At 31.1% G+C, this 11,718-nt stretch overlaps 1 protein-coding gene across 1 annotated transcript in view; it reads right to left on the reverse strand.

The window, feature by feature from the left end:
- Positions 1 to 10,359, reverse strand: part of LOC106470195 (ubiquitin-conjugating enzyme E2 L3-like) — a 17,298-nt gene extending 6,939 nt beyond the window's left edge. Inside the window, exons 1-3 of the mRNA XM_013930734.2 lie at positions 10,276 to 10,359; positions 1,184 to 1,279; positions 110 to 296 (exon numbers count right to left, since the gene is read on the reverse strand). Of these exons, the coding sequence (XP_013786188.1) occupies positions 110 to 296; positions 1,184 to 1,279; positions 10,276 to 10,302 (310 nt within the window). The 5' untranslated portion in view covers positions 10,303 to 10,359. The remainder of the gene's footprint in view (positions 1 to 109; positions 297 to 1,183; positions 1,280 to 10,275) is intronic.
- Positions 10,360 to 11,718: the final 1,359 nt, after the last annotated feature.

Raw genomic sequence — 11,718 nt, forward strand, 5'->3', positions numbered from 1 at the left:
ATGTTTTCACACATATAACCATGTAAACTTTATATTTCATTATTATCAGAACAGATCCACATAAAAATATAAACTAGAATAATAATCCATCATCAACTTTGACCATTACCTTGATCTGTTTTTGTGGCTGGTTTCCAATTTTCAGCACTTATGATGGGTAGGCATACTTGGCCCTTTTCATCAATGTTTGGATGATAAATCTTTGTACGAAATATGATTTTTGGGGGTTTAAATGGGTATTCTGCAGGAAATATAATTTCAATGCGGAAAGCTCCCTTGTTATATGGTGGATTCTCCTGTAGGATTTGTAAAATATTCGAGCCACATTCAAACAAGCTAGTATTGGTATTTTCTTATTTAGAAAGGTCTAATTTCCTTAAATCATCATTTAACAAATTTCTCTAGTTCCTTCACAAAAATTTTCAATTATAATAATAAATTAAAACACATGCACAATTAACACTATTTTAAAATAAACATATAAAAACTGACTAATCCAATTAGTACATTTATTTGGAATAACAGTTTTCTTAATGTTGTCAGTCTTCAAGGATTACAGAAGTTTTATATTTTCATCACATTGTATTTTATTATTAGGTACAAAAGAAGAAATAGTACGAATAAAAAAAAAATGATCTGTTACTTGTTGAATATTTATATAAATATATATATATAATTTTTAAAGGATAAATTTCTGTTTCATACCCTATGTAATGGTATGAAATTAACATTTTTCCTTCTGAATGAATTCAAGAGATCATATTTTATGTACCATAAATATACTACATATACTTCAGTTGATTAAATTTTAGAAGTGGATGAATTACTTTAAAATGCAAGTTCCTGCATTTTATTGACAAAGACATATAACATACAAGGATAAACCTGCACTGTTGCTCAAATACTTTTTAAAAGCCTACAGCTTATTACAAGTCAAATATTTTTAGCATAAAGTATGTACTACTTCAGTTAGTATTTCTATTTCTCAAACAATCTCTGATATGGATGATTACTTACATAAAGTAAAATATATCTATGTATACTATCTTTTCAAATTGTATGCTTTCTTACTCAGGAAAAAAAAACAAATCCATCCATAATTCACATGTTTTTGGCAGATATAAGATATTACTTAAATCAGGATATATTACAAATACATTAATCATTAAAAAGAATAACTTACAGGCAAAATTAGACCTTGCCATATTAAGATATTGGTTTCTTCTACATGTATATTTCTGAATGACTTCATTGCTGATTTCCTTAAATCCTGTAGTTCCTGCATGTACGTTAAAAAAAAGGAAACATTTTTCAACAAAAAGAACAAATAATAGCACTGAAAGCTAAGCTTATTTATTTGAATAAATTTTAAAAGGGAATTTGTAAGTTGTAAGTGACTTGGGTAAAGTTATTGTAGTTTTAAGTTGGATCAATGCTGTTTTGAAGTATTAAGCATTAATACATATACATTGCTTTACACTTTCTTGTATTTAAATATAGCATCACTTTCTTTCAATCTACCAAAGTTACACTGATGACTTATATGAAATTACACGGTAGCTTAAAAATATACATATACATTTAATGTGAAAACTTAAAATATATGTAATAAGCAAACAATCCTGTGTTTGGCATTTTAATAATTAACAAAATATTTTGTTTTACAAGAAAAAAAGCATTCATCACAAATATTTTTACTGGAATTCTAAAAAAAGTATTTACGCAGGTAGAATAGAGAGAGAAAAAGACTGCATAACTCTCCCTGACTATTTGTCTAATCCATAAATATGGAAGATGAATATGTTTAAGAAATATATCCTATTTTAAACCCAATACATGTACCTTAACATTATTAATACAACTGTACAATATCAAACAGTGACAAATAGCTTTGTTTAACACTGAAGACTAACACAGTTTTTAAGGTAGGAAATTCATGTTTATGTAATATGTTACTTACAAGATGTTTGAGAGAGGAGGATTGGGTGGCTAATTCAAATGAAAAAGTTTGAAATGATTTGGTTTGTTTAATCACATGAAAGGATGTGTATTTGTGCTCCATTAAATTGTTATTATTAAGTAAAGAGAAAAAAAAAGAATTACCAGAACATGAATTTAAGCAGTAGAGTGGTCAATTAAATCAAGAAAATTACAATGCTAAGAGGGATTTATGAAAGTCTCTTGGCTCAATACATCAAGTTTGATTTAAAAGGAAGCACGGCTGTTGTGAAAAGCTAGTCCAGAACAAAATATTTATTTCACTTATGGTGACGAACAGTATGTTTCAGAAAAGCTACAAACACTTCTAAAGAGTAAAACTTCCAGCCCTGCTATGGTTTTAGGTTAACTTTTAGATAAAGAAACTGTGGCCATGTTAGTTTGATTTCTGTTATTAGCAAAAATTTTCTATCATAAACAACTTATAAAGCACTTGGAATGATTCTCTGTCATCTTATGTACCTTCCACCTTTTTTTTTAAATAAAGTCATCATATTTCTTTTTTTTTTTGCTTTTCTTTCAGGAACCTCAACCCAAATGCTCTACAAATTTTTACTGACCTCAGCAATATTTCTTTTCTTAAACAAAATAATTTCTCACCTCTCTTTCATCAGCCTTAAATCCTACTAAAATAACATCTTCATTTAATCATGGTTCAGTAACACTAATGAAAGCCAATGTTATTAATTGGAGCAAGTTATTGCAATAAAGTTGTAATATTAATACAGAAGTAAAATATCTTTCTATTCCTCTGTGAATAACTAATCTCGTTACTTGAACAGACTGTTCAAAGAATTTCCATCATCTGTGTAAACTCAGTTGCTATTTGACTATTTATACTGATTAAAATGTCTTAGAGATTTAGACAACAAATGCCTATTCATCAGGTGTTTACATTGTGACAAAGTTGTTTTGGAATGTTAAAACCAAGAACTTCTCCTTTAAATGTTTAGACTGTAAACATATTTCCTAGCTTTTGAGCAATTGAAGAACAAAAACAGGTGTTGCTCAAATATTCACAACAAGAAGTATTTTTTTCATGTCTCTAGCGAAAAAAAGCCTGTTCTATATTTGCTTATTGTACAAGTAAATAAGATCAGTAATAATTTTTTCAGTGAGACAATTTTCCTCAAATACAAGATGCTTATAAAAAGAATTATAAATGAAACAAAAAACAATTACTTTTCAGTTGTTTCTAACCAAAAAATCCTATTACTTTGGGGTTTATACAGAAAAACAAAAGTCCTTTGTCATAGAAATAAACCCGTTGTGTTAATATTAAAAAAAGTGCTAAGGATCTTTACAACAAAAGCATCTCCTTTGTCTGTGTGTGTGTGTGTGTGTGTGTGAAAAAAGAAAGCTTGCTTTTAGGAATATGTATAAACAATTTTTTTCTGTATAAAGATTTCCAAAAGAGAGAAAAATCTTGTTTCTCATAATTTAGTTCAAACCTTGATTATATAAAAAAAAGCAATGAAGATTTTTACCAGAAAGCTTGTTGCAATATCTCACAGTAAGTTTAATAAAAAAAATTGGTCTTTAGATCTTTACAAGTAAGAAAATCTATCCTTTTAGTGTTTATAGTGATAAAAAGCTGTTCTTAGGGTGTTGATGAAAAGTCCCATTCTACAAACATTTTGAGAAGTTTTTGGTTCATTTTTATCACATCTTTATTTTGAAAATAGCAAATCATTTTTTGTCTTTTTTTTTTTATAATATGAACGTAAAAGTAATGACTCTCAGAATCTATTTGGTTAAATAATAAGTAATATTAACTTGTTTATGGTAAATAATATTTCTGCTATACATATAAAACTACCCAGTTCTTCTGTTCTTTACATAAATGAAAAATATAGGCCTATTCATTAATATCCTGAAACAGTTTAGTTTAAATTCAACAGCTTAGAACACAGCTGGTTTGTAACCGTATCACATTGTACCCATCCCTTTACCCCTAATGTTAGTAATAATACTCAGGGCCACAAAGAACTTCCACAGGGAAGGATTCTTATATGCACACCCCTTCCTCCCTGGACCCAGATAAGAATGTACAAACTGACTGTCAACAAGTTGAAATTTGTGATTACTTAATATAATAATTTCTCCAATCTTGAATTAAAAGCATGCACTATTACATACTATCTTGACAGACTTGCCATGGCATATGCATCCTAATCACCTATTGTGTTTTTGTTACACATTTAACAGATGGATATCATATTTTGAGGATTTGAAAGACCAGTATTATTATTATTATGGATTTGTTAGTTGGTAGTTTGCTTTAATTCAATACAGCAATTTAAGAGTAATAATTTTATAACACAAGGTATGTTCAATCAGTATTTTATTATGTATGTTTTTTTATTCATTATATACATGACAAGCAAATTGAATATATGCCAAAGTCACTATTAATAACATTTCAACAAACTACTCAGATGAAAATGAGCTAAATTTTTTTAAGGAATCAATGACTAATTCTATCATTGTACAACTGACAACTGCACTAACACAATTTTGCCTAAAAAGAAATCACAAAGTCACTGATTAAAGAATTTTATTAAATAAGTGAATAAAATTAATAAAGTGTAAAAAATGCTCATACCCTGAGTTTTATGTTTGTTTAATATGGTGAATATAAGAAAGTAATACTTACATGCACTTAAACATTACATTTATTCAATAGTAAAATAAGATAGAACTGGTTTATTACAAATTAGGTTTTATAGTTTTCTTCTGTTTTTATAAAGTGGGCTTATCATCATTAAACCACACAATTGTGTATCATATGATTTTCATTGTTAGATGTGTACTTTCCTTGTCTTCTGTCTGGCAAAGTGATCAATGATTCTGCTGAAATCCAAAGTACATGCTAATTGGTTTTCAATTGCAAGGGCTTGCAGATTTGTCAGTCAGAGTTTGGCAATGGTTGAGTGTATATAATGTTTTTATCAGTTTCAGCTAGCTAAAAGATCTCACCTCTTCTGCAACCATGACTGGAATTGAGAAGAAAATGCAAAGGGCTATAGAAACATTTGGGAAAAGTGTATGTAGCTTGAATTTGTGCAGTTTGTTTGAAGATCTAAAGGATTTAATGCAGTATCACAAAAGTTAGCTTTTTGTGGATGGTTTTTAGATTTTTTATTTTTTCCACTAAGTCTTCTGACACATCAGATCTATACTTGGCAATAAACTCCCTAGTTTTCTCTGATATATCTGGGATAATACCACAAAAAAGAAAAAATCTTATTAATATTCATGACTGCTCTATGTCTTATAGTGAGCCCAGCAATAACAGAATTTATGATGTTATAAAATGTGCTTTTTCTGATTTAGGTAAGAGGTCACCTTCATTTTCATTATGAAAGTACTTGGGAACTGCTTTCCATTTTGCAGGCAGTTGTAGCTGAAAATTCATATTATCTGCAACCAATATAGGTTCATTAAGAATTGAGCTCCAATATTCACACAGTATTTTTAAATCAGTCAACAAAGTTTTAATGTCGCTCACTTCAATATCGATGGTAGCGTTGAGGGCCTGCAATACCTGATTGATGATCACAAGTATCTTTAACCAGATTCCAGCAATCAAGATAAAAAAAAAATGACTACACGTAGTCAGTTATACATTTCATTTCAGTTCTTGTTTGAAATGTAGGATTGAGGTAAAGAATTTCTGATAGTGCATCCAAAATCCCAGGAAGATGAGCTGCTAAAGACATAACTGTCAATTGTGTTCCCGAAAATCCATGAAGAGAACAGGCTATATTCTTGAGAAGAATGCTCTATCGCTGTGAGCTACAAATAAATAGGTTGTAAAGCTTTTGAACCATTCCAAAGAATGTCTGAGCCTCTGTGCAACTTTCTGCTGCTTGTGCTCCACAAAGATTGAGACTATGACAAGCACATGGTGAGAATTTAGCCAGAAGATTAACTTTTAGTCATAAAGCTTGAGCACCATTATACTCACCAGCTATGTTGGACCCATTGTCATATCCTTGGGCTCTGCAATCCATTATTGATATTTCATGGTAGGCTGAGCAATCAAATATTAGTTCATAAATATCAGCCCTGGTCTTCTTATTGCAATCAATAAATCTTAGAAAGCTTTCCTAAATGACAAAGGTAGAACATTCTGACAGCATGGATACATACCTCAAGATAAAAGTCATCTGTTCTTGATGAAATGATTTAGGTGTTGCATCTGCTATGATAGCAAAGTATTTTGCTGCAAGTCTTTCCTCTAAAATAATGTGACATACATGCTGAGCACAAGTTGCTATGAATTCATTCTGGGACTCACCTGACAATTAGTGGACTTGAAGTCAGTAACCTGTTTGTTGAAATTCTATAATTCTCTCTCTATATGCTCCCTTAGAACTAGATTGTAATGACTGAGCAGCTCTTTTATTCCTAAAAAATAAACCATTATCAGGTGCACAAATCCTTAGTGATGATTCACAAAAGGCTAAACTTCTCTCTCCCAAGAAAAGGACAGTATCTATAATCTTCTTTAGGATATCCTTCCATTTGGCTGCTCTTGAAAGAATATTCTTCTGAAACTGCAAATCCACATAGAAGTTTGCTCCAAAATGTCTCTCAAGCTCATGCCACTCAGTATAGCATTTCCTATGATGAACACTTCTCCCATGCTCTGGAAGCCTATCATAAAGCTTCTTCAAGCCTACTGTTAGCAGCCAGCCTTTTACAGTTGTAATTGTAGAGCATGATGTAACTGGAGTCTTGGTAAGAAGTCAATATTACTCCAAACTAGCCAGTCATGTTTACTGTATTCACCAGCAAAGAATTGTAAAGAGAATTTGGAAAATGAAAATCTTTAGGGTACTGTACAGGTCCAGCTCTAACAACTAGCTCAAGGTTTTTAGCTGATACACTCTCAGTTAAAGTAACAACATCAAAGCCACTGAGCTGTTGTGGCTTTTCAGGAATATTTTTTGAAAGTGTTCCTCCAGTAATCATTACGTTGGGCTGTAGATAGTCATTTTGCTTTTCTGTAACAGGTCATGCTGTGAGATTTTCATTATCATTTGACATTTCATCATGCTCAGTTGATTTATTTGAAGAAACAGTACTTGCTTCTTGGTAATTACTGACATCAGACCCTGAATGGAAAGCTTTGGGCTGATCTTCACTTTTCTTTTCAAAACCAACAACAAAAAGACTTTATTTCCTCTACTTTCAGCATATTATTTCTACTGTTTTAATTTCCTCTTTTTGTATACCATATATATGCTTATATTGTTGAGATATTCCTCAATAGGAAAGGGATTTTAAGCTGGAAAAAAAAAAAAATTTTGATATCTGTAAGTCAATAAATAAATATATAGTTATATATATATATATTCATACAGCAAACTGAATTCTAGGTTTATATATCTAGAAATATTATTCATAACAATTTTGCAAGTGAAGGTTAGTAATAAAAATAACTAAGATTCAAGGTTTTTCACTCTTCTTCTGACAAAAAAGAAAAAAATAATGAAATTGCTTAATGAAAAATCATACTGTAGAGGTATGAACATATGTATATCTATATATATATTTCTTACTATACATATTTTTTCATATATAATAAACCATACTATCCCGGCTATTTTAACAAAAATATTGGAAACCTACCAACAAAGAGGAAGTCCATTTTGCATGCAACTCAACCAGTTTCTACTGTCCAAGTGACAGTCAGCCTGCTATTGGCAACATGATGTTTAGGAATATGCTTAACCCTCTCACTTCAGGTAGAGTGCATAGCACATCATCACCTTTTGGAGATTCACATTCAATTAAAATGAACCTCATTATTACTGACTTGTATGAACAAACTTGGTATCAAGACAGAGATAATAAATCAAATTTTTATATAATTTCATATGTCTTAATTTGCTAAGAAAATATTTAGATAAATTCTTAAACTCACCATATATGACAAGCATGATGCAAGTTCTCTAAATCTTCTGTCTTTGATAATTTACCTACTACCCTTTTTGAAGTACAAAGTCTAATGTAAATTGATAATACTATACTATGGATATTCCAACAAGAAGTGTAATTTTCCCAGGCTTGAATTTCCTTGTCTATGTAGCTATCAATTAAAAAGTGAGATGCATTTCTCACGCCCACCTCAAACATGCTTTATTTTAAAATCAGTCAATAGAAAGACAAAGTTTTAATCTATAAGTGGTGTATAAATTCATGTTGTTTTTTTGCTGTAGTGTAAAAGACATAGCTCACCAAGTTTGAAAATTTCTGTGGTACTGTTCAGATAGAGTATCTAATGGATTTTGTAAGGTGCTTATGCAATAGTTAGAAAGCCAGTTAAAGTATAATACTTATGGGATATTGTTGGCTTGTTGCTTGTTATTATCTGTGTTCTTAGGTGCATTTTTAAATAAAGAAATAAATATCTAGTATACCATTTAGAATTACATAATTAAATATGGTAGATTTGGCTGAGCACTCACCAAGTGTTTCAGTTATATATGGTTCAAAAAGGCAAGAAAACAATAAAATTAAGTAAAAAGGTTAAATAAAACATTACACACCATAATTTAGTTTTTAGTTACAATCTGCAGCCATTCTAGAAAAAGAAAAGGGTAATTTAGAGTTATTTTTTTATGATGGTTACAGGGTCAGTCAAATCCTAAACAGTACATTTTATGAGAAAGTCAAGTCACGTGAAACTACTTGGGGAAACACAATCCTGTCCTTTAGACTGAACAACTATCAAATTTAGCTTATAATATAATGATTTACCCTACTATTTTATGTTAATATCGATCAAAAGCAAATTTGTATAAAGAAGAAAGTACGATGATGTAAGTTGAACTACTTTACTTGAAGCTGGAATGGACAACAGTATTGCAACCACCACATTAGAGGGTTATTCAAATTGAAAACTCAGCTAACCCTTCATTTGGCTACACATAATAAATTATCAAAAATGTGTATAAAAATCTCAATTAGGGGATACATCATCAAAATGCCTCATGATCAACTTTTGATAATTACACATGTAACTGACAAGTGTTTCTACGAGCTTGGGGGGAGGTATTATATGGGGTGAATTAAATGACATAACATTGTAGTACATAGTGTAGAAGTCATAGTATCGTTACGTCTCCGTTCGTCAGTTAATTTTCCGTAACTTCGTTCCGACGAAACTTTAGCGACACAAGTCCTTTCTTAAATAAAACTGGTTTATTCTTTCTGAATATAACTTTACGATACACTTAATTTCAACAGTCACGCTATAACAACGAACGTCTCACGTGCCCAACTTCAACAATACTCCGTTCAATTACACACTCTCTGACTGCAGCTCAATTACTCATTACCTTGTTGTCCCGTCACGTTGTGAACGTCCTATATATACAAGACTAACTCATATCTAATAAATGCTAGGGCATTCTTGAAATAACAGGATATTTCTAGAAAGAGGTGGCGTGATACTAGTCACGTAACCTCGCTGACGCAACAGTATTTTCTCATACACTCCACTTTTTGTCTTCTGACTATGTCAGTTGTGGCAGTGCATATTTTAACTGTTTGCAATGTATGATAATCTTTATATTTATTACTTATATTGTCTCTCTGATATTTAGTCAATTACTTTATTATTATTTTTTTTATCTCCAATCTCTTCCAGGCACAGGGTATTTTTCCCTGTATCCCTGAGTGTACTACTACTACTACTACAAGTTTAAGCTAAAGTACTCTCTAGAACTGGTAATGTCCTTAAGTACAAATGTACATGGTTTAACCGAAATTTTGCGTCCAAGTATTGAAGTAAGGTACGTTAATAATAGTAGTTCAAATTACCATCTGCTGTGACGGTAGTAGAACTGAAATAAGTACAAATGCATAACGTCTATTCGTAGCGTATCTTTACATCTATCTAACCGAGTCTAACTTCTAAGTAAGGTTGGGGCTATGCAGTATGCATCATGAACGATATTAATTATTAATATTATACTACATTACTACTAGTACTATTATTATTTGGATGAGCTGTTTACTACTAGGTTAGAAATATCTTATTATTAATATTAATGTAAATTAAAAATTAATTTTTACTAATTTATAGTTATACGTAGATATACGACATTGTATTAGTATGACTATCACTAGTTCACAGCATATTATTGAATTTTTCTAAATGTTTATATATCATGTTTAGTCAGGATAATTCTGAAATACAAAATATTTATTGGTCACGTGAAACAAACAAAAAATCAGCTAGACCAAATACCGCATATCTACCTTTTGTAAACGTCTTGTTGCTGCCATTTTCAGAACAATAATTACGCATAAAAAAAAACGTAGAAGCGTCCTCTAGCTTCTAAGACAATATTTAATGGCCAAAAACAAGAATATCACGCATGCTAATAATAATACAAAAGTCCTGAATGTGTCTTAACACAATATAATGTTTTGGGACAACATTGGACCTATTAATCCATTTCGGCTGTTTCGTTCTCTAAACTATTTTTTTTTTAAATCTTATAATTCATATGCTTATCAAGCTTTTCCTTAAACTCACATAAATCTAAATATAACGATAATTAAACAAATAAAACACTAAACAGTAATCATGGGGAGAAACTACAGCAAGAAAACACAACGAAAAAGAAAAAGGTAAAATCAGTAATACGAACATATTAAAATATGTGTAATTTAAATGAAGACTGCATGTTGTTCAGTGTTGGGGAGTGCTGTTTGATGTGGAGGGTTTCTTTGATCAATAATTCCAGGTCAGTATTAGACTTGCAGAGGATAGAGAAATTTGATAGTGTTACGACATCGAGGTCACGTGACTAGTATCACGCCACGTAATTCTCGAACATTCACGTCTTTTCCTTAAATCTCGTGATCCTTCTAGATATAGTGTAGTCTTGTATATATAAGACCGGCCACGAAGCGAAGGGGAGGTAATGAGTCATTGAATGTATGTGGAGAATATTGTTGGCCACGTGAGACGTGAGTTATAGCGTTTGTTATAGAGCGACTGTTGAAATTAAGTGTATCGTAAAGTTGTATTCGGGAAGAATAAACCAGTTTTATTTAAGAAAGGACTTGTGTCGCTAAAGTTTAGTCGGAACGAATTTACGGGAAATTAACGAACGAACGGAGACGTAACAAATTGGTGTCAGAGAGTGGGATAAAAAAATGGAAACGAGAGGCGGCAAATCAAACTACAGCTTAGCAGATTTGATGGCAGCAATACAAGAACAGCAAAAGAAACAAGAAGAATGAGAAAAGAAACAAGAAGAACGAGAAAAGAAACAAGAAGAACGAGAAAAGAAACAAGAAGAATGAGAAAATAAACAAAAAAAGAAACAAGAAGAACGAGAAAAGAAACAAGAAAAGAAACAAGGAGAACGAGAAAAGAAACAAGAAGAATGAGAAAATAAACAAGCAAAGAAACAAAAAGAACAAGAAAAGAAACAAGAAGAGAGACAACAGCAGTTGCAAGAAAACATGCAACAGTGGCAGCTGAAACAACAAAATAAACAAGAAAGATTACAGCAGTTGTTGGAGGAAAAAGAAAAGAAACAAGAAGAGAGACAACAACAGTTGCAAGAAAACTGCAACAGTGGCAGCTCGAACAGCAAAATGAACAAGAAGAGAGATTACAGCAGTTGTTGGAGGAAAAAGAAAAGAAATAAGAAGAGAGATTACAGCAGTTGTTAGAGTAAAAAGAAA

This window comes from Limulus polyphemus, unplaced genomic scaffold (assembly GCF_000517525.1).
Source record: "Limulus polyphemus unplaced genomic scaffold, Limulus_polyphemus-2.1.2 Scaffold3872, whole genome shotgun sequence".
In the NCBI taxonomy this organism is placed as follows: Eukaryota; Metazoa; Arthropoda; class Merostomata; order Xiphosura; family Limulidae; genus Limulus; species Limulus polyphemus.